General features: G+C 42.7%; 1 protein-coding gene across 2 annotated transcripts in view; it reads right to left on the bottom strand.

Moving 5' to 3' along the window:
* The window catches only part of MRE11 (MRE11 homolog, double strand break repair nuclease), a 1,653,959-nt gene that overhangs the window by 62,406 nt on the left and 1,567,048 nt on the right, over nt 1–24,505 (bottom strand). For both annotated transcript variants that reach the window (XM_044072642.1, XM_044072643.1), the window contains exon 19: nt 23,965–24,043. In XM_044072642.1, coding sequence (XP_043928577.1) covers nt 23,965–24,043 — 79 coding nt within the window. The remainder of the gene's footprint in view (nt 1–23,964; nt 24,044–24,505) is intronic.

The following is a 24,505-nucleotide window of genomic DNA, read 5'->3' as shown; positions in this document are numbered from 1 at the left end:
CCCTACCCCCTCTGGGCCAGCAAAGACAAGTAATGGACAGTAATCATGTTATACAGATTGACGATGATAACTTGGAGCATGATGGGCTAGGAAATATTTCTGACCCTTTAAAATATCCCCTTCTGAGGAGGTCCAAAAGACTGAGGAATCAGAGAGAGGAAGGGTATTACAATCAATAAAATCATTACAATTATTCAACAACCATGAGAGGGAAGGGGAGATTTTACAACAATGGCAGGAACTAAATGAAAGGAATGTTCCATGTACTATTGTTAAGAACAAATGTGATGACTTCAGGATATACAAATATAGTAATAACTGTTTGCATGACTCTGTGGCTGATTTGTTTGAAAAAGGTTTATCATTTGTACCAGCTAGAAATGAATCAGTGGATGAAGTGTTGATTAATTTAAAACTATTTACTAGAAAATTAAACTTTGATTTTTATTTTAAGGATAACAATATACAAGTAAGTAGTCATAAAGTATGTCAAAAAACAAGTACAATTAATCCTAAACTACATCCTACAGTACGCATTTCTGAAAAAAATGTGTGAGTATATTAGAAGAGCACTATGATATTATAAATGTTAAAAGGACAACTTATATAATATGACTAAGGAAGAAATGTGTTTGTTGCTGGGTTTATGTAACAACGAGGAAATAATAATCATGAAACCTGATAAAGGTGGTGGCCTTGTAGTCATGAATATAAATGATTATAATAACAAGATGTGTACAATTTTATATACAGACACATATTGTGAAATCAGCCTTAACGAGAAAAATATTATATATAGGAAAGTGGATACAGCATTAGAAGAACTTGTGTATAATGAACAGATTAACACTTCTGAGTATAATTTTCTAGTGGTAAAGAATCTAAAAATACCTATGATTTTTGGAGCACCAAAAATAAACAAGGATCTTAATGATCCACCATTAAGACCAATAGTTGATGCCAGGGCCTCTAAGACTTTCCCCATAGCTAAGTACATTGATTCACAGTTAAAGAATGTTCTAAGTAAGCACCCATGGATATTTAAGGATTCCTGGGATTTTATGAGTAAGATTACTAGTGATATGCACCAGGATGACTTAATTTTTGTAACAATCGATATTAGGGATTTATTTTCTGTTATACCCCACAAGGAAGGTACTGAGTGGTTTTATTCGTACTTATGCCAGCATGAGACATGATCAGATTCTTACTATCCATACCTTAATGGAGCTAGTACTAGATAGTAACATCATTACCTTTGAACAGCAGCTTTTTAAACAATGCAAAGGTGTTGCTATGGGGCAGTGTGTGCCCCCATTTTTGCAAACATTGTCCTTGCATACTGGGAGTTGGAATACATTGTACATAGTCCATATTCTTGTTTTTGGTCGTACTACGTCCGTTTTTTTGGACGATATTTATTATTCTATGGAATGGTGACAAGGAGGAGCTAGATCGCTTTTTTCATACATGAGGGATAGCACAGACTTTTTGAAATTTACCATCACCACAGGAGATGAAGTTGTTAATTATTTGGATACCACTCTTATGAAAGATAAGGTTAAGAAGGGGTTTAGCTCCACTATATATTGAAAACCTACTTATTCAAATACCTTATTGCATTTTGATAGCTGACACCCGGTACACCAAAAGAGGTCACTTGTCAAAGGGCAGGGGATACGAATAGCCAGGATGGTATCCAACTTTGAGTTCTTAACACAGATGGATATATTAGGGGACATGTTTACTAGGAGAGGCTATCCGGATAAGTTTGTTATGGATATAATGAAAGAAGTGACAAACAAAAGGATAAATGGGCATTTTTTTCCGCTGCTAGGTACAGTGAGAGTATGGCTCAGATACAAACTAATGTTATAGAGAAAATTATTCAATAAAGCTGCAGTTTTAACATATAATAAACAGTTTCACGTTATCAAGGACATTATTTACTGTAACTGGAGTATTTTTAAGATTGAACCAGAGTATCATAACATCGTAGGAAATACCCCCAAAATTGTCTATAAAAAGGATATTTGTTTTAAAAGTATGTTGAAAAAGGTAAAACGGGAGACAAAATGGGGTGATGAAAAAAATCTGGATATTGCCTACAATGTAGGTATATGACAGGGACTAGTGAGGAAAACATTCCTAATTATGGGCGATACATTAATAGAAAATATAACTGTGGAAGTAAAGCAGTTGTTTATTTAGCCCTGTGCACACAATATCAAGGTTATTACATTGGAAAACCATTAACACTTTCAGGAGCCGGGTATATCAGCATTGTTATGACATTAAAAAGAAAGAAAGTAAAAATGCTTTGGCAGCACATTTTATAGAAAATGATGGACATGATTTTAGATTTGTTATAATTGATCAGGCTATTTTAGGGGCTAGAGGTGGTCCTTTGAATGACTACTTAGAACAAAAGGAGCTTAAATGGCAACTGCGGACTAATGCCAGCAACTATTCAGGTTTAAATAGTGCCGTTTCCATTGGCTAAATTTTAAGGTTAAAAGCTGACTTTTATCTATAATGTTTATATGTAAAATTTGGGTATGCATTTTTTACATATCTGTGAATGTTTTATCATGATTCATTTATATGTTTTACACAAGTTTTAAAGTAGTTGCAAATACACCTTTAAGGGGGTGGAATTAATTTAGGTTAATGGCTTTATGCTAATTATTAGGGATTTACTATAAATTGAGTAGGCTGGGTCTGAAAATGTATTCTGATAATGTTTCTATTGGGGAAACAAAAAACGCTTTAATAAAACTACTTTGGAGTGGATTCTGGACTTGGCTCCTTTGTGTTTGTTATTTTAATGTCCAAAAAGGGTAGAACCATCAAAGGGAGCATTGATAAAGGATGCTTTGAAGGGTTCTGCATACCCGCATAAACATAACTAAGCATGACGCCTCATAGCAATGCCAGTTCCTGCTGCTTGAGATGTAGCTTCTGCAGCATTGGAAATTAGCCTCATTGAAGAGTTTGCAAGGGATGTCAAGAGTACATACTTTGGGAGATACCTTTTTAAAGTCTTACACTGGCAATATCTCTGTAAGGGAAGTGGAAAGTTCTTGGATCAAATCCCTTTGGAGGCGGGTAAAGTATGCCAAGTAATTAACAGCCCTCAGTCCAAAGGTAGCTGAGGTGTACACACGTTTCCCAAGATAGTCTATCGTCCGGGACTCCCTGTTCAGGAGATGAACCATGGAGCTTTGCTCTGCCAGCTCCTTCTTGGTGGCAGCGGCAACCACAACGACATCGACTGAAACTCCTTTACTCCAGACAGGACAGACCGTAGGAGAGCTGAGGAATTTGTCTGCTCTCTTTGGGACTGGCTCCACAGTGTTGGGCTCCTTCTAGGCCCTGCTGGCAATCAAATCTACTAGCTTGTCAGCAGGCAAGACGCCCTGGAAGTATATGGGCCTGTCTCGAAAGGCTTCAAAAACACGGACTCCTCTGAATACTGGGGTTGGGGACACCATTCGCCCTTCTGTTTCAAGATTTCAAGGATTTCCCCATTATCAGGTGATCTGGGGGTCCTGTCTCCTTCATTGAAGTCCGTATCTTTAGTGAGGGTCTCCGAAGGAGAGTCCAAGTGCTTCCTCTTGCACTTTCTCTTATAATGTACCTCCTTTATAGGGGATGCTCCGGGGAGGACTCAGAAGAAGCATGGACTCGTCGAGGGGAGGAAATCCCCTGAAGGCTCAAACGAGAGACCTGAGCCTGGACAGGAAGGAAGGCCTCACCAGCCAAAGTAGAGCGAGGCAGGGATGGACCCGGAGGGGCAGTAGATGAAAAGTACAGTTTTGTACCTACCATAAATGTAGATGTTCGAGGGCTATTACAGCTGCAGTAATCACATATGGGTTTTCAGCCGGCAGGCGGTCCCTCGGTCGGCCGAATTCCAAAGTCTTGGTCCGGCGTCGGTTGTTGTCGCGTACTCTTCTGACGTCAGGAAGGCTAGAGTATAAAAGACACAGCCGACGCCATCTTCTTCAGTCTTTCTTGCCCCAGATGTCAGGTGCCCCCAAAAGGAAGGCAATACATAAATAAGTCTAATACACAAAAGTAAGCAAATAAAACATAGCAGGATAACCCAGTCAGCAGGTATGAATAGTTATTCAGACCCCAAGGTCTTACCAAGTGGGGAAGGAGGGTGGGAAACCTGTACTGCAGCTGTAATAGCCTCGAACATCTACATTTATGGTAGGTACAAAACTGTACTATGTTCATCGTGCATTACAGCTGCAGTAATCACATATGGGTAGAATCCCAAAGCTATGCATAGGGTGGTAGGTACTACACGGAACTGGGTTGAGCTAGAATGCCCTGCAAAACTGCAGTAGCAAAGCCTGCTCTTGTTCTGGAGTATAAAGGCAGATGGTAGTGTTTTGTGAAGGTATGTACAGAACTCCAAGTGGCTGCCTCCAAGATATCTTTAGTAGGCACTCCTCTGAGGAAGGCTGTAGAGGTGGCTGTGGCCCTAGTGGAGTGAGATCTGATACCAGTAGGGACAGGCTTTCCATGATAGGAATAACAAAAGCGTATGCAGTGACCAATCCACTTTGAAATGGTCTGTTTAGTAACAAGTTTCCCTTGACCCCCCACAGCATAGGAAACTAGGAGTTGATCTGATTTTCTGAAGGATTTGGTTCTGTCTAAGTAATAACGTAGCTGCCTATGGATGTCTAAAGAGTGAAGCAGCCTTTCCCCTTTGTTTTGAGGGTTAGGGTAGAAGGTAGGAAGGTGTATGGCCTGGTTCAAGGCTACCCTAGATACCACTTTAGGCATAAAGGAAGGGTTGGTGAAGGAAACCCTGTCCTGATGGAATATGAGAAATGGCTGCACCGCCATGAGGGCCTGTAACTCAGATACTCTACGAGCTGAAGTGATGGCCAGGAGAAAAGCTGTTTTCCAGGATAAATATTGTAATTCTGTTGAAGCAGCTGGTTCAAAGGGAGGTAATGTCAATTTTTCCAGTACATAGTTAAGGTCCCAAGCTGGCACTGGCTGTTTTCTTGGAGGTCTTATGTTCTTAGCCCCTCTGAGGAACTGTCGTAGGAGTGGGTGTGAGAATAAAGGAGGATCCATGTTGAATTCTGCAGAGATTGCTGAGGCATGTATTTTGATTGAGGAAAATGAAAGTCCATTGCTCAGAAGTTCAGCTAGGTACTGTAAAATCTGAGGTAGGTTCAATTTTCTAGGGTCCTGCCCTCGTTCTTCATTCCAACAGCAAAACCGCTTCCATTTTGCGGAGTAAGCTTTTCTAGTAGATGGTCTTCTAGCCTCCAAAATGACATCCTGCACTTCTTTGGAGAGTAGTGTCTGATGTGATGTTAAGGAATTTTCCATGCAGCTAGGCTGAGAGTTTTCAGCTGACTGTGAAGGGTTTTGAAATTGTTCTGCGTCAGCAGTAGAGGTGTTAGAGGCAGGGGTCACGGAGGAGTGTGTGTTAGGCTCCTCAAGAGTGGATACCAGTGTTGTCTCGGCCAGTCTGGAGCAATCAGTATCATCCTCGGCTTGTCTGTTCTTACTTTCAAAAGTACCTTGGGCAGTAGAGGTAGTGGTGGGAATGCATAAACTGACAGAGTTGTCCATGTGAATGAAAGAGCGTCCACTTTCCAGGCCTTTGGGTGGAAGGTCCTTGAGCAAAACCTTTTTAATTGATGATTTTTGTGGGAGGCAAAAAGATCTATGTCTGGCCTTCCCCACGCTTGAACAATCTCTGTGAATACGTGTGGATGTAGCTTCCATTCGTGAGGGTCTGTCATATGCCTGCTCAGAGTGTCTGCCAGTGTGTTTTCCATTCCGGGCAGGTACTGAGCCTGAAGTTCCATTTGTCTTTCCAGAGCTAGGTTCCAAAGAGTCATGGTTAGTCTGCACAAGGGGTATGAATGAGTTCCTCCTTGTTTGTTTATGTACCACATTACTGTGGTGTTGTCTGTTCTTATGAGCAGTTGTCCTGGATGCAGGAATTCTCTGAACGCTGAGATTGCATTTATTACTGCCAGCATTTCTTTTGATTGATGTGAAGGTGCTTTTCTCTTTGGGGCCATCTGCCCTGAATGCACCTGTCCTTCATGTGCCCCAGGCGTAATCTGAAGCGTCTGTGGTTATGACTTGTGTAGCTTGAGGCTTGCAGAATGGGAGGCCTGTGTTTACTTGGCATGCTTGGGCCCACCATATGAATTCCTTTTGAAGACAGGGAATTATTGGAATCTCCACTTCCAAGCTGTGACTGTGTTGAGACCATAGATGTTTTAGGTACCATTGAAGTTTCCTCATGTGCAGCTTTGCGCATGGGATTAGAAGAATGCAAGATGCCATGAATCCCAGAGCCTGCAGGATTTTCCTTGCAGTAAGCCTGGTACTTTTTGCAAGCATTTTGAAGTAATGAAATAGTTGCCCTTGTTTTTCTGCTGTAAGGTAAGCCATCTGGGTGTTTGTGTCCAAGTTGGCACCCAGGAAGGTTATTTTCTGAGATGGTGTTAGCTTTGATTTCTCCTTGTTGATGGTGTATCCCAGAGAAAGCAGTAAGCGTGTCACATATGCCAGGTGTTTCAGAAGTACGTGTTTGCTGTCCGCTTGGATCAGGCAGTCGTCCAGATAAGGGTAAATTTGTATCCCTTGAAGTCTGCAGTATGCAATCACTGATGCCAGGCACTTGGTGAATACTCTGGGCGCAGTAGATAAGCCAAAGGGCAATGCAGAGAATTGATAGTGGTTTGAACCTGCAAGAAATCTGAGGTATCTTCTGCAACTTTGTCTGATTGGGACATGCAGGTATGCCTCCTTGAGGTCCAATGTTACCAGCCAAAACCCCTTGCCCAGCATGGGAAGGAGTTGCTGTAATGTGAGCATCTTGAATTTTGGTACGAGGAGAAATGTGTTTAGAATGGATAAGTCCAGAATGGGTCTCCAGTCGCTTCCTTTTCTTGGCACCAGAAAAAGCCTTGAATAAAAACCTTGTGCTTGTTGGTGCGTAGGTACCTTTTGTATAGCCCTCATGTTTAGGAGCTTTGCAATTTGTAGTTGTGCCTCTACCCTTTGATTTTGTGGTAGGTTTGGCATGCCTCTCATTTTGGAAGAGTGTGAAAATGGAATTTGTAGCCTCTGTTTATTATGTCCAGAATCCATTTGTCTGTTGTGACAATATGCCAATTGTTTGCAAATAGTGCCAGTTTTCCTCCCAAAGGTGCTGCCAGTTGAATTTTGCTTGGCATGGTAATGAGGAGTCATTGAGTCTGCTTTCTGTACTGCTGTGCACTGTCGTCACCACCTCTTGGTGTTGGTGATTGCCATTGTCTGCCTCTGTAGGACCCTTGGGGTTGTCCTCTGCCCCTTCCGCGTCTGTATCTGCCTCTTTGTGTCTTGTCAGTGGTTGGAAAGGACCAGTTTTTAGAAGGCCAATTCCTGCTGAACCTTGGTGGCTGAACCTGTAAGAAAGCTTTGACAGTTTGCATAGATTTTGCTTTTTCTTCCATTTTACGTAATATATCCTCAGCATTAGCACCAAAAAGAACATCCTTATGTAAAGGTGCATCCAAAATTTTTGCTTTCACCTGGTCTGGTAGATTTTGCTCCCTTAGCCATGCATGTCTGCGAATGACTGATCCGGTAGCGGCCGATCTGCTAGAGGCCTCTAGGGCATCATAACCACATTGTAAGGTGTGCTTACCCACTTGTTCAGCACTATGCATCATATCCTGCAACTCTTTTAAATCTGGTTGTTCAGGCTGTGACATTTTGGTCTTTAATTGTGATAACAGAAATTGTTGATATTTAATCATATGAAACTGGCAGTTTAAGGCCCTCATGGCTAGGGTGGCCGAGGTGTAAACCTTCTTACCCCACCTTTCTAGAGATCTAGATTCCTTTTCAGGAAGTGGATTCTTGGCCGTGGAGGCCTTAATTCCTTTAGGGCCTTGAGAAATAGTTTCAGGGTCTGCATTATGGCCTTTGTAGAGGAACTGATGAGAATTAGGTACTCTGTAATACCTATCCGGCTTAACTGGTGCAGGAGGCAGAGAATCAGGATTAAGGCAGGCCTCCGGGTAGACATCATCCAATACCTCCAAAACAGGAGGAATAGCCAAAGGTCTATGCTGAGGTAACCAGAGAAATTCCCTAAGCCTTTTCTTGGAGTCTGAAAAGTCTTGACCTTCCCAGTGGAAGTGCTCTCTCAGAGAGTGTAAGGTTTCCCCAAAGGAAAAATCCTCAGGGGGGGATACAGAAGGAATAGACTGCTCTGCATCCGAATCCTCGAAAGGTGAATAAGAGTGTTCTTCAGCATCAGAATGTTCTGATAAAATGGATTCTTGGTCAGAAGCAGGAGAATCCTCCTGTACTCTGGGTCTCTTGTCCGGAGGGCCCTGGGAGCCTCTGATAAGAGTGATAAGGTCTTCAGCCATTTTAAGCATGTGCTTCTTAGGCGTGGGCCCAGGCCTTGGGCCTTGTGTAGCAGGCCTAGTAAGTTGCTTGGCTGATTTGGCTTTAGTGAAGGCCTTGATAGAGAAAGATGATGAAGGCCTAAATACACCATGGGTGGATGTAGATCTATCCACATTGGTAGGCTCGGCATGAGCAGGGGCTTGTTGTAGTCTGGGATAGGGCCAAGAACCAGCGGTCTCAGGTACAGAAGACCCCGCCAGGGAGTGTCGCCGGTAGTCAGGGACTGCAAAGGCGTCTCACTGAGAACCGGACCACGTGGAGCTTGTTTGGCGTGGTGTCGGTGGAGACCGCGTTCTCGACTGCGGTCCTTTTCTTGCGTTTTCTAGACATAGCGGTAGTCGGAGTATCCGACGACATTTTATAATTAAACGCTTTACCAAAATAATGCTGGGCGAACTCCGCCCGACGCTTGATAGTGCGTTTATTGAAGGTAGCACAAAAGCGGCAGCCCGAGACGTCGTGGTCTGGGCCCAAACAAGGTATGCAAAGGGAATGGAAATCCTTATGCGGTATTTGCTTCCCACAAGAAATACAATTATTAACTTTTTCTGACATCGGTCTGAGGCAAGAAAAGATTCCCCAATGGGGTACTTAGCTTTAACGAAGACTTCGGTTCCAAATTTTTTCGTAATTCAGGAGCTGGCCGACCGGCACTTGCGAACTGCTTCTGCTTCGGGCACCGGCAAAAGACTGAAGAAGATGGCGTCGGCTGTGTCTTTTATACTCTAGCCTTCCTGACGTCAGAAGAGTACGCGACAACAACCGACGCCGGACCAAGACTTTGGAATTCGGCCGACCGAGGGACCGCCTGCCGGCTGAAAACCCATATGTGATTACTGCAGCTGTAATGCACGATGAACATCTCCTGACCTGGAGAAGGTCCTCTATACCACCCAGAAAGCCGAAGGACTATAAGCGGTCCCATTCCCTATCTCAGAGGGGGAATTCCCCTGGAGAAGAGGAACCAGCCCCAAAACAGCACCACAATGATACTGGTCTGGAGTTATTGAAGTCCAAAATGCCAAGGGGAAGGGACAGGTCAGAAAAAAATGGTACCAGACCCCAGCTCCCACAGAGCCGGCACTGACCACACTGGCAAGGGGCTCACTCTGGTCTGAGGGAGGAGGAACACAGCAAGCCAGGGACCCTGACTGGGTTGAAAAAGGGGAATACTTGACCTTGCCAGGATCTGACCACAGGTGTCCAGGTCCCGAGATTCCGAGACCACTGGGGTTGGAACAGGAGAATGACTAACTGGGAAGGGCGAAGCCCCCCTAGCCAGATAGGCAGGTGAAGCCAGGAGCCCCAATTTGGGCCTTAAGGAAGCTCCTCATCATCCTGTCCATGTCAAATGGTAACAGACTCCTGGAAGACTTGGAGTAAGAGGAGGAGTGAGTAGACTTAATAGGAGACCCTACTGACTTGTAGCGGTGTTCCAGGGTTCTGCTCCAAAGCCTCAGAACTGACTGAGCTACCTGTTGGAGGTAGAAGGAGAAGCTACCTCCTCCAGCACTATAACTGGATCCGATGATTCTGTCGGATCAGACGGCTGAGCTGACACAGCAATTGAATCTGATGAACTGGTCATATCCAAAGCTGGCCTGACCCTGGCTGTATCCGAGGGCCTTTGATCCGAAGAAGCCCTGGATCCAGAAGACAACTTTATGGTTCTCTGATCAGAAAACCTCAGATCCGAGATGGTCCAGGCTGGGGTCTGATCCAGGGACCTAGGATCAGACAGCAGCAGTTTCTTGGATGGAGCTGAAGGCAAACAAGGGATCTTCCTCTTTGGATCTGCACAGGATGCCTTTGAAGGGGAGACAAAGGGTCCCCCCGAGCTAGACCTTTCAAAAGGAGCTTACTGCGGTGCTCTGCCAAGGCCCTGGGATTAAATGTGGCACAAATGCTGCATTCAGCCTCCAGGTGCAGAGCGCCCAAACAGTACAAGCACTGCTCATTAGAGTCGGAATTGGGCATCTTCCGACCGCACGAGAAGTACTTTTTACAGGTTAAGGGCTTATCAGCCATAAAGAAAAACTAAACTAAACACACATACTACAATACTACAAAAAAGAACTAACTGCCAAAGTCCTAATGGCTAAGGGAAAAAAGGCACCAAAAATATCAACAAACACTCAAAATAACTAAATTAAGGGACAGGAGGTCCAACTAAATGAAGATCCAACTGTAAAAGTGATAAAAACCCTCTAGACTAATTAACTAAGCTACAAAAACAGTAAAGAAATACTTATCTACAGCTAGACCCGAGGAATCGTGTCTGCATTGAATAACGACAAACAAGATCTGGGGGTTAGAGGGCAGCAGGGCATTATGGGAGAGGGCGGAGCTAGAGCCTTGGATCTATTTGTTGTATGTTGTCTGCTCGGATCTGATATCGGACCCTAGACCATATGGTGATGAATAATGACATGGATAACATCAGATCCAAGAGATTTAGAATATTTGCCTGGGTTCTCCTACATAGGTCCTTTTATACTTTAAGCACGTCACACAGAATATTCTCCCACATCAGGGGGGATGTTAAAGGAACTTAGAAAATGAAAGAAGTAACATGCTAATATTCTGATGTTCTTCAAAACTAAACAATTTTAAATGAGTTGCCCAGGACAGGCCACAAATCAGATATTTAATGAGCAAGTCATTTTAAATAAAGAGATGATAATACCTGAGGTGGACTGAGGACCCATCCTTCCTCCAAAGGAACAAGCCTGATGGCTCCTCTACCTGCACCAAGTTGGCTCACAGAAGCCAGGAATCCCTGGGCTAGGCGACAGCACTATGGCCCATTTGTTCCATGATAACGGGTGCAGGAATCCATGGGGTAGGTGACAGACCTATGGCCCATTTGTCCCATGATAATGGAAGTCAGGAATCCCTGGGCTAGGTGACAGCCCTATGGCCCATTTGCTCCTGCTCAAGAAATCCAATCAGCTTACCTGTTCCATGTTTACTTTCCGATGGTTGAGAGTGAGACAACTTGCTGGTCTTATGGAGTTGCCTACCCTCTCCCCAGTGGAGATATAGCTAAATACTACTCAACCTATTGCTAACAGCAGCAATAAAGTTGATAACCAGGAACTGAAGAGTCATACGAAAATTTAAAACTGAGAGTGTACTGGCGATCATAAATGAGTTAGGAGAAATTAAACACAAATCTAAGATAAAAAAAGAAAATGCATCCTACACATACAAAATGTGAGAATGATACCAAGAGAAAAAAGAACCAAACTTAAGAACAGCTGAGGAAGTAAGGCACTGGGCAATGTGTTATGGAGACTAATTAATATAACATGAGACACAGAAACTGCATGTAAAACAGATAAAGATGGGCAGGCAACAAACAGTCCACATTTAGCAGTAAGTACATTTTTATATAGTGAAAAAAGGAAGGAATTTTGCCTGTAATATTTTACATTGAAATGTTACTTACATATTTGAATATTTAGATGTCTTATATTATTGATATATGTTTTGATATGTATCAGTTTTGGGATAAAGGTCAATTAATGAAAACGTAAGGAAATTAATCAGAATATACCTCTGCAGTAGACTCCACTGGTCTTGGACCACATCACACCTAAAGATGTAATCCAACTCCTTGCAAAGAAAGGGAATAACTCTGTAGTCACCAGTGCAGGACAGTAGACTGCACCATTCTCATACATAGGCAGCCCAGTGGAAATGTGAACATTTACCATCAAAACCCAAGAAGATGCAAAGATGATGCAACAAAAGGCTGGCCTTGGTCCTTTTCTGATATGCGAGTCAGGAGACCAGATCCATGAGTTCCTGGGCATCTCCCTAAAAACAGTAGGCGTAGTACTGTGAAGGGTTTAGAACTGCCTCTACAGAGGGAATGAACTGCATCACAAGCAGGGAGGATTCCTCCAAGATGATGGTGACTGAAAGTGAATGTAGCCAAGGCAAAAAAAACAAGCTAGCATTAGCATGTCAAAATCAGGGGTGTCAGTCACACTGACTGTCAATACTGTGATCCATGCCCAATAAACAAAGCAAGGTCTGTGATGTTCTTAATTTATTATCTTGGAAATAACGTGTTCTTGTCATATCAGGTGATATAAGAAGGGCACTCTTCAACAGGTCTAAAATTAGAATTATTCAACTCCAATTTAGCTACTTTTCTGTGAAACATTTGTATACAGAGGTACATGTGTGCTCCACACAAAACCATGCTGTGATGTCAATCTGCCATACGACTGCCTAGCACCTGAACTGATGAATACTCTTCCTGCAAATTAAGAGAAAACAAATGTAAATCTAGAACGATAATTACAGTAGTGATGCATAGATATATTCTTGTCCAAATTATAGGGAATACTGGAAAGAGATCTCTATGGAGGAGCCACCCAAACACAAGGGGATGGTGGGTGGGTATCTCTGACACAATAAAGAGGGTCCCCTCAAAGAGGAACTGATACTGTAAGAATGTATGTCTTACATCTCACACTGGGGATCTTCTACGGAGGGTCTATGCTGGAGAAATATCCCATACAGTTAAAAAAAAAAATCCATGTTGGGAGAAGCTAGAGGGCAGCCAAGAGGTGAAAGTTCAAAAGGACAGTTCATCAAGTACTGATGCATTAACAAGCTCAAGTTCTGGATTCACAGTACAAATAAATATTTGGTGAGAGAGTAAACTGATGACTATGGTCTCAGAACAGAAACATACAAAGGAGGCATTCTTTTTTGCTCCTCAGCCTATTAAACCTGAACATCAAGAAAACCTTCTCCTTGGTGCCTCTTAAAGAGAGAGCCTGGGCCCATTTGTTCCCCTCATGACAAAAAGTCAAGCACCCTAACTCATACTGTCGTCCAAGATGGGGATGGGGTGGTTTTATTGACTAGTCACACAATTTCACTATGCAGTTCCAGTGATGTCTCTGGGCTAGGTGTGTAGTAGGTATTGTGCCAGGCTGTCGCTCACTTCCACAGGTGATGTAAGCCTAGAGGATGCCCTGCTTTCCTCATGAGGCAGATGACACCACTGGCTGTTCTGTCTCCACAGAGGATCTTGAGTGGAGGGCATGTGCCTGTGCATGTACCCCTCCCACACTAACAGAAATGAGATTGATTAGCCTCTTTACTTTATTCCTACTCCTAGCTGGCTTCCCCAGTACTGGGGCCACTAGCCATATACGCATCATCTAGGATGCAGTCAAGGTTCTATCCCTCTACCTCCACAGAGTTTCCTGTATAGGATGAAGGCATTTCAGAGCAGCATTTTCTAATATGTTTATCACTGCCTGATGGAAGAATATAATTGATCATCAATTCACTTGGAGAAAACAGTATTGGAAACTGTCAGTTTTTCTCTGTCTAAACAACTCTTCCATGTCTAAAAATTGTGCAATAAGTTCAGGCAGAACCTAAACTGAAGTGCAGATTCAGGGTCTAAATTGCCCTTCTACTCAGGTTATTACCCTTACAAAGAAAATGGAGATGAGTGAACTGAAAAAAAGACAGCTCTGAACAACACTTTTTGAAGGAAATGTGGGCTGGTCCTCATGGGGGCACCTGTTGCTTTTGAAAGATCAATTACGGCTTATTATAAATATGGACCCAAAGCTCCAAGATACTGCAAAAAGTGGAGACAGCCACCAGGAAGAACATTTTCTAAGAGACAAAGTACAAAATGCTGAACAAACAAGTTCAGACTGGCATCAGATATTCTTGTCAATTTGAATGATAAAAACTTGACTATGGCTCACATACGTTCTATAGCAGTATGGCTGCTTGATGGCAAGGCAGGGAGGATGGGGCACTCCTCATTTTGCTTTAACACTGATATGCCAGACAGTGTCCATCATATCCAGTACTGTATCCAAGCATCCAGCAGCAGCTTGGGCATGAAACCTTGAGAGCTTCTACACAGGTTGTGTCCTTTAAAGTTACCTAGATATATGATTGAAATCACAAAGAAATGGAAGCTGAACTCCCTGCCTTCATACAAAGCAAGGACAGCACCATGGCCGGTTATGATGCACAGTTTGGGCTTGACACAAGAGCATTGAAAATATTACCTGGTTCCTCAGTAGACTTCCTGCTTGAGAGGCCTTCACAACCTGTCAGGTGAATGGACAGGTCTTAAAGAAGCAGTGCTGTGGGAAGGGGGTGATGCTCATAAAGACCCTCCATATTTGTAAGTGCCTGGTTTCCTCGTCTGGTGATTACTGATGAAGTCCTGTTACATTTAGACAAAGAGATTCTCCATCCTCCTTGTACCCAGTGTTTGATCCACGTACAACTGAAAAGCTTATGCCTTTCAGGCCTGAAAACCAGGATATTTCTGACACGGCATATTAGAAAGACCTCTGACTTGAGTGAGTTGCTAGTTCTTATATGTGCCAGGATGTGTGTGCACCTCTCAGACAACACTAAAACAAAGAGCACAGCAAACATTAAACAACTCACTAAAGGAAGCTATTCAAAGTAATATATCTACATTCTTACAATGCATGCCTGGTCAATGTGTCAATATCATCCTCACTAAAGCTTGGAGAGTCTTCTTTAATAGTTTTCTCTAACTAACTGTAAACAAGAAGTAATGTCAAGTACACGTAAAATTTTATCAGTTTCTCCCATGGTACAGTCTTTGTTTTTTAGACCACTGACAATGAGAGTGTTCACAGATTCTGAACCATGTTCCTATCTTCAGAATCCCTAGATGATCACAGTGGCAAGTGATGGATGGAAGTTCAGGATGGAAAACCCTTATCGCAAACTGCCTGGCATCTTTCACGCTAGGAACATTGAGAAAATGAGTATGAGAAGTTCAAGAATAGCAAAAAAATGTCTATAGTGATTTTTTTTTTTTTTTTTGGTAAGGTCCTCAGTAAACAAAAAGTTTTCAGCAACAGTTCGGAGCAGATCTTCAAGGAGGTGTGGAGTTTTGTCTCTGTTCGCATCACACTCAAGGATAGGGAACTAGATAATAACAGTTTTGGTACGGATAACAACTTGCCAGCTTTACAAAACGCTGGCCCATTTGAAGGATACTTTAAGTCTTCCTCACATATTGATATAAGTGTGCTATATGAAGGCTTCAGAAATCTGTCAAGGATATGGAGGCAACTAGTGCTAGTATACAGTGGTATGAGAGACAGTACATTTGATTACAAACTGACCTTCAGCAAGGGTGGAACTGACAGATTTGCACAGGATTTCTTGTAATGGAAAGAGTCAGGCCCATGTGACACAACTAAGGCAAATGAAGCTGCATCACTGACAGCAGGGGGACAATGAAGGCTGAGTGGAAATTAGGGCAGAGTCTCTGTGCACAAACAATATTACAGACCAGAACTAGTAGTATATGTTTTGAAAGCAGTAGGCTTTCCCTGTTTAGAAAACACTGAATATTTAAAAATAATATATCTACAACTATAACACTTCGCATCACCAAAAGAACACCATCCTCATGGTGAAGCATGGTGGTGGCAGCATCATGCTTTGGGGTTGCTTTTCTTCAGCTGGAACTGGGGCTTTACTCAAGGTGGAGGGAATTATGAACAGTTCCAAATACCAGTCACTTTTGCCCCAAACCTTCAGGTGTCTGCTAGAAAGCTTAAGATGAAGAGGAATTTTACCTTTCAACACGACAATGACCCCAAGCATGCATCCAAATCAACAAAAGAATGGATTCATCAGAAGAAAATTAATGTTTTGGAATGGCCCAGCCAGAGCCCAGACCTAAATCCAATAGAAAAGCTGTGGGGTGACCTGAAGAAGGCTGTGCAAAAGAGATGTCCTCTCAATCTGACAGATTTGGAGTGCTTTTGCAAGAAAGAGTGGGCAAATATTGCCAAGTAAAGATGTGCCATGCTGATAGACTCCTACCCAAAAAGACTGAATGCTATAATTAAATCAAAAGGTGCTTCAACAAAGTATTAATTTAAGGGTGTGCACACTTACGCAACCAGCTTATTGTACGTTTTTTTATTTTTTCTATTTCGCCCCTAACAGATTTGTTTGTTTTTCAATTGAAATGTACATGTCAAAAAAATACAGTATTTAAATTGATTTTAACTGTGTGGAAGGAATATTAGCTGAACTGGAAGTTAGTCAGTGTTTGCTGAATTTTGTTATTTGCTAGTAATTACAGGTGTGTGGGGTAGTCACATTCTTTGATTTCCTGTCCTTGCCTATTTAAGTGGTACAGTGTGAAATATTTTCTGCTTAAAAACCTCAGCTTTGGCCGGCTAAGAACTTTCTATATTCAACTGGACTTATAAGAGAATTGAAGTACCTTTATCTGCTCTTTTTTTTAAAAAAATACAGTATTTAAATTGATTTTAACTGTGGGGAAGGAATATTAGCTGAACTGGAAGTTTTCACTCTGCTCTTCAGTTAGTCCCAGCCACCCTCCCTGTTTTTGTTTTGGTGTTAATCTTAGTGGCCTTGCAACTGCCCGCCCCTCTTGTAAATTTGTGTTTGGATACTCCTTCTGGGCCCATCTCATTTGCTCACTCAACTGAGTGCAGTGAGATCATATTCTGATTTCAGGCACTCCTACTGTGTACAAAGAGAGCATCTGGGAAACAGAAAAAAAAAAAAAAAAAAAAAATGTAAGCTTGTTTCCTGCCTTTCCTGTTAAGTGGTATAGACTATTTGTAGGCTTCTGAGCCCCCAAGCCCTTCTGTGTTGGAGGGAAGCCTTCTAGCTTAGTTTTTTTTTTCTTATAACTAGCCAGTTTTCTAGTTTCAGCACTCAAATCTGTTTCTTTGATCTCAGCACTTCAGAAAAAAAAAAAAAAAAAAATGTATCTGCTTTTACTGTACTTGTGTTTCTACCTACTTTTTTTTACTTTTGCATCATCTTAAAAGTACTCAATTGTATTTATTACTGCTTGGTGTAACTCATTCTAAGCCTTTTGGTTTAAACACTTGGGCTTCGGACCAGTTGTTTTGCACTGAGAGGGTTTGTGGTCTGCACTGTGGTGGCAGAACAGGTAGCTTACATCCTTCTAGGTTGGGAACTGCTGATTGAGGCTCAGTGTCTGTTATTCTAAAAGTGTATTAATTCTGGTTTAAGCACTTGGGCTTTCAGGCCAGTTATTTTACATTAAGAGGGTTCGTGGTCTGCACTCTTGTGGGAGGAGACGCTGGACTCTGCCCTTCTGAGCTGGGAATTTCTGATTGAAGGCTTATAGTGCATGCATATCTGAACTGTTTCTTACTGAAGTTGGTGCGCCTTGTTTGCTGTGGCATAGACTGGATTCAGGCCTGCTGGATCTAGCTTTGTTTGTGTAACTTGAGCACTAATCCAGGCATTCTCTAAAGTATTCAATTGTATTTATTACTGCTTGGTAGTAACTTGATTAAAGTGTAGCTATTATTCTAAGTCTTTTGGATTAAGCACTTGGGCTTCAGACCAGTTGTTTTACATTAGGAAGGTTTGTGGCATGCACTGTGGTGGCAGGACGGGTAGCTTTCATCCTTCTAAGTTGGGAACTGCTGATTGAGAGCCCAGTGTCTGTTATTCTTAAAGTGTATTAGTTCTGGTTTAAGCACTTGGGCTTCAGGCCAGTTATTTTACATTAAGAAGGTTTGTGGTCTGCACTCTTGTGGGAGAAGAGGCTGGACTCTGCCCTTCTGAGCTGGGAATTTCTGGTTAAAGGTTTATAGTGCCTGAATATTTGAATTGTATCTTACTGAAATTGGTACACCTTGTTTGCTGTAGCATAGACTAGATCCAGGCCTGCTGAATCTAGCTTTGTTTATATGCTTGTTGTTTGTTTGCTTGTTATTTCCCTGGAATGATAATTCCACCTAATACGCGGCTTCTCAGCGCTTCTGTGGATCACTAGTGATATCTGCATTGCTTACTGTACTTATTTCCTTGTTTCACTTGAAAGAAAGTTACTGTTTGTCGTTTTTGCATTTAAGTTACCTGGCACTTGCTCACTAAAGCAATTATATAAGTCAGCAATAAAAATTAAAAGCACTACACCCTCACTCCCCACTGGCCCTGGTTTTCAATTATTAAGGAATTCCCAATATTATTCTAGCATGTCCAAAGGTCAGTTGTCAATCTCCTCCGGTCCAGCTGGTGAATCTGGGAATCTTGAGGCAATGTTACAACTGCCTCATGTACACAGACAACCCTCTCCTCCTCCCAACAAATTCCAACACATGTGAGAGATGCAACCATATAGCCAAACTGGAGGCTAAGCTCTCTCAACTCAGTACTGGCATAACCAGTCAGGAGGAGAAGGAAACCACACTCACTACAATTCCAGTCTCACATAGACCTACCATGACAGCAAACCAAACACATAATCACACAAAAACATACTCGGAGGCTCTAAATAAAGATCTGACGAAGCAGAATAGACCTCCAAAGCAGACACCCAAGCAGCCGCTACCCCAAAACAAAACACGTGCAACACATATCTCACAAAGCCAGTGTGCCAAACAGTCACAGCCCTTAAGACTAAACAACACACCTGATACACTTGTAATAGGTGACTCTATCGTCAGGCACACTGACGTCCCGCTCACCAGGCTGAACAAGGAGAGGGTCACGGTGAGCAGCCTGTCGGGCGCTAGGATCCGCCACATAACACAAGCACTCAGGTCACGCCAAGGCAAGTACAAATATGACTCAGTCATTGTCCATGCTGGTGTGAATGACCTGAGACGTACCTCGCTGGACTACATGAAAAGAGACATAAAGGAGCTCTCTGAGCATGTAGCCCAGGCCGGTATGACCCTGACCTTGAGTAGCATCTTACCCTCACCAAGAATGATGCCACAATATGAAGACAAGATGATCAATTTCAACAATTGGCTTAAGTACTGGTGTCATTCAAAGGGGATCCAATGCCTGTCAGCTTGGGATGATATGCTCGACAAGCCACAATGCTTCGCTAGGGACGGCTTGCACCTGTCACCCTGGGCTTTCGGATATTGGCAAAGGTTCTTGCTACCCCATAGTGCCTTTTTAGGCAAGGCTCAAAAGACAAACCACCTCCATAGGTATCACAAGGATAAGAAACTAAGAGTAATGCTACTCAACGCCAGAAGTCTAAACCTCAAGATGCACGCACTCGAAACTCTCCTTAGCATGGAGAACATCGATATCTGTGCAGTAACAGAAACCTGGTTCAGGGCTCCCGAGAGCACCCCAGCACTACCAGGTTATACCTCATACCATGCTTTTCGGGCCCCAAAACTTGGACCGAACCACAAAAGGAGGGGAGTATCGATATTCATCAAAGATACCCACACCTCCAGGTTGGTGGCAAAGCACGAAGCATCAGAGACTATCCATGTGCAACTAACAGTGGGTAAAACTGCCTTCCAGTTTATAGCCTGCTACAGACCACCCTCCCAAACCCAGGAACCCCACTCGGCCTTCCTGAGAACACTGGAAAATATGAAGGTCTCTCCAAACACCATTATATTGGGCGACTTCAACTACCCAAACATAGACTGGGAGCATTACTCTAGCTCCAACACCCTAGCCCAAAGGTTCCTAGAATTTATAAACTCAAATGCTATGGAACAACTTGTTACCACTCCCACAAGAGGGGAAAGCATACTGGACCTGATCATCACCAACATGGGGACTCTATGCTCCAGACCAGAAGTGTATCCCTCACTGGTAAGATCAGACCATAAACTAACCTCACTGGATATTCACATCCCGACCCCACGAAAACCACAGTGAAATACTTCTAAAGCAAATTTCACACTCCTCAAAACTGGAATCCTTCAAAGCCCCGGCCTGTGGAAAATACGGCCAGACCGCAGAATCCTTTATAAACGCATTCTATGAACACCTTCAGGAATGCATGGATCATGCGATCCCAAATAAAACCAAGACCCAATCCTCCAAAGGCAGACGCCCTGTCTGGTGGACCCCAGCCATAAACAAACTATACAATAGAAGGAGGAAGCTACTAAATGATAGAGCAAAATCCCAAAAAGGGAAGGCATCACTGATCAGTATTAGCAAAAAACTACGGGCACACATAAAATTGTCTAAGGCCAGCTTCGAGAGAAAAATTGCACAGGACACTAAGGATAATCACAAGGCTTTCTTTAGTTATGTTAGGAACCTGGGTGGTAATTCCCAGATATGCTCAGAATTAGTCCAAAATGACAAAAAAATACACCGAACCCACAGACATTGCCAACATCCTAGCTGACAGGTTCAGCGCAAACTTCTCCCCCCCCACCAAAAGGGCAAATATCTATCCCAGCAGAGTGCTGCCCCCCTGACATCTCAGATGCTCAGGTAAGAGCCACCCTCTCCAAAGCAAAAGACACAGCATCAATGGGACCAGATGGTGTCCCGGCTGTCCTACATGAACTCCAAGAAGAGCTAAACCCAAACATAAAACTACTGTTCAGTCTCAGCCTTACTACAGGATATGTGCCCAAAGAGTGGCGTACAGCAACAGTGGTCCCTCTCCATAAAGGTGGTGCCTCAACGGATCCTGGAAACTATCGCCCCATAAGCCTGACTAGCTTGGTCTGCAAAGCTATGGAAAGGATCATCATGGACCTCATAAATAAAGATATTGGGGACCTACAAACACTGGATCCTACCCAGTTCGGCTTTGTTAAGGGCAGATCCTGCCTCTTAAACCTGGTTGATTTCTTTGAAACAGTCACCAAGGCCATTGACGAGGGGAAGTGGTCCACACAGCCTACCTGGACCTCGCAAAGCCTTCGATACAATACCCCACTCGGGCATTACAGATAAGCTCACCAGCTTAAATATAAACCCCTATGTCACTAGATGGATTGCAAACTGGCTCAAGGACAGAACCCACATGGTTAGAATTGCTGGAGCCATGTCAGACTCCAAACCAGTTACAAGTGGTGTCCCACAAGGCTCAGTCCTGGGACCTCTCTTGTTCGGTATATATTTCTCGGAGGTACAGGCCAACACGGAAGGACTGTGGCTGACCAAGTTCGCAGATGACTGCAAACTGGGCCATAATCGACTCTCCAGCCGACACAAGCATCCTCCAAAAGGGCCTCATAGAAACAGACAACTGGTGCCAGAGCCATGGCCTCAAGCTAAATGCCAAAAGTGTATAGTCATCCCCTTTGGCAAAAACAAAGTGCCCACAAATTACCACATAGGTGGTAATCCATTAAGTATGGAAGAAATAATTAGGGACCTGGGGACCCAAGTTGATAGCAATCTCTCATTTGACAACCACGTGGCCAAAGTGGTTAGAAAAACATTTTATATAGCCCACCTAATCATGAAGGGATTCACATCTAGATCAGGGGAGGTCATCGTGCCTCTTTACTCATCCCTCATCAGGGCCATAATTGAGTACAATGCCCCTTTTGGGATGTACCTTACGAGACACCTGCAGCAACTGGAAAGACCCCAAAAGTACCTCACCAAGAGGATCAAAGGGCTCAAACAGATGCCATATGCTGCCCGGTTAAAGAAACTCCAGCTCTACTCAGTGGCATACCGCCTGTTCAGAGGCGATCTGTGCCTGACGTATAAAGCCATGTCCAACCCGGAATTAATGGACATGCTGCACCTTGGAAAATCCAAATCCCATTGAGCTACGCGCTCGAGAGACTTGAACCTCAGCACTGAAATAAATAGGACATGCTGGAGGGACAGATTCATAACCCAGAGGTTCCCTTCACTCTGGAATAAAATCCCAGTCCAGGTTAGGCAGAGTCCCTCATTGACTCTCTTCAAGAGGAATCTTGATGAGTGGATGGGAGATCGAGGTTTACCCGGTATCACTTCTGTGTCACTGTTAGACAGAGGCACAGTATACTAACCTCGAAAAAGGGCATAGCAAAATAAATTTAAAATGGGTGGCGAAAGCCAAACACATTCTGGCTAGGCTTATAAATGCCCTAGGGCAGATAGCCTAGTATGAACCTATGAACCTATGTTATAGGTCACATTAAAAGGTGGGAAAAGTTTTGAAATGATTTCTTGCGGTCTCAGTTTTTATATCACAAAAACCTGGCATTTTAACAGGAGTGTGCACACTTTTTATATCCACTGAATAATACTATATCAATAACAATATACTTATAACTACCCAACCTACTATCTCTTAACCAACTAACCACTGCCCACAGTATCATCCATAAGCCCAACAACTGCCCTCCACTCACTGACCTAGTGCAACCGAATACAAGCCTCAGGTCCCTTAGATGATCTGAAAAACTAATTCTAAAGGTAGCTAAATCCAGTAAGTACTATGGAGACTCCCTCTACTCTAATAAAATATCCAAAACCTTGAACTTATTACTGCAAAACATCCTTCAAAATCCAGTCACAAATTCAAACTACTCCTAAATGAGCATCTCACTAATTATTGGCTGTGCTCCTGCACAGCTCCAGGCTAATTACACCCACTCTTTTCTCTAACTAGATCTACTTTGTATACACATCAATCTATTCCCTCCTATGTGACAATCAAGTTTCTACTTGTCTGTCATTTTCTCTTTTCCTAACCTCACAACCTTGTAACATACTTGTCTGTCTTTTCTCTTCTTCTTACCTCACATCCATGTAAAAATAATAATAATAATAATACATTTGTTTTGTTTTATTCTTGTTATCATGATTTCTATACTCTCCTGCATTTTGTAGTTCTGTTTCTGTATCATATATGTGTTCCACTGTTGTAGTTGTCCTCTGCTGTTTTGCTGTAAATTACATGTTGGAGCTTTTCTCCCTGGGTCTCTGCTGAAAACGGGCTACTGGCCCAGTTGGACACTACCTGGCAAATAAATAAATAGATAGATATCCTCTTTTCACTTAAGATAAAGTTTGTTTGTGTTTACAGGTGGAATGTTCCTTTGGTTTCTGGGCGGAGTGCTCTGAGCACTAGATGATGTGCCTTGAAGAAAGAATGGAAAGAGACAGTAAATGAACAGGCTGCTTTATTTTCCATCTTGAAAATATTTTTTATGGACCTTCCTCATCTGCTAACATGCTCAGTTTGAAATATTAGGAGGCACAGTCATATTTGTTGTATTTGTTTTGCAACTGCAAAGCAGGCACAGACCTTGTAATTATCCCGTTAGGTAATTTTGTTACTAAGTTGCAGCAAAAGAACATATTACACGAAGTACAGGCATTAACAACTGTAGAGAAACTGCTGAACAGTTTCAAAAATCATAAGGAAAGCCTTCACAGTGTAGCAGACTGTAGTCTCTGCAATCAGGATGACTTATAATTAGAAGTGTGTGTTTGGGGGGAATGGAGAAGTGAGACATTGCTTCTCAATTTACAATGGAGATTTACAACACATATGGCACATGACAGTCTTAATAACAGGTGGAGATGCATTTCCTGTGACAAGAATCTACTGGAAATATGCTGTATGAAGCACTTCCTAGCAGCTGAACATTCTTCATCTGTTACTTGTAAAAATGTCAAAAAAACATGCAAGATCTTTTCCTAACAAAAATAAAATGCAACTATATATTTATATACGAGTGTCTCATGTCTTACCTCATCATCATCATCAAAATTCACTCCTCTTAGTGACTGGCTCTGAGAAGGTCGCTTATAAGAAGATATGGATGAGGTCCTTTGAAATATAAATTAAAAGCTGTAAGTAATATAACCAGTACATTTTACATATACAGTTACTAGGGAAAAAATATAATTTATTAGTACATTAAAAGTCCCTTATTTGCTTGCCCCTGGACAGTTTCATCAACAACCCATTAAATCTAAACCAGACTTACAGCAGAGAAAGAGAATTCCCATGTTTGAGTATCAGAGTATGGCTGCCATATCTTCCAGCCAGGGGGGCTAAAGGAAATGGATAACAACTGCTGGCTTCCTTAGCTTTTCTGTGAGGGGCACTAGGGAAGTTGGGTCCAACCTCTCTACCAATCAACATCTGGCATCTTTTTTTTTTTCCTAGATGTGTCTGCCCTTGAGGATGGACATGCACCCATAATTATGCACTAGGGCTCACATTACTCAACATTTTAAAGTGTAGTTTTTGTTGGTCAAGCCATATACTAAAATACTCAGCCTTAAA

Source organism: Protopterus annectens, chromosome 5.part0, assembly GCF_019279795.1.
Source record: "Protopterus annectens isolate FY-2018-M chromosome 5.part0, PAN1.0, whole genome shotgun sequence".
Classification (NCBI taxonomy): Eukaryota; Metazoa; Chordata; order Ceratodontiformes; family Protopteridae; genus Protopterus; species Protopterus annectens.
Note: the sequence above shows the minus strand (reverse complement) of the source record. Positions and strands in the feature narration are given on the sequence as shown.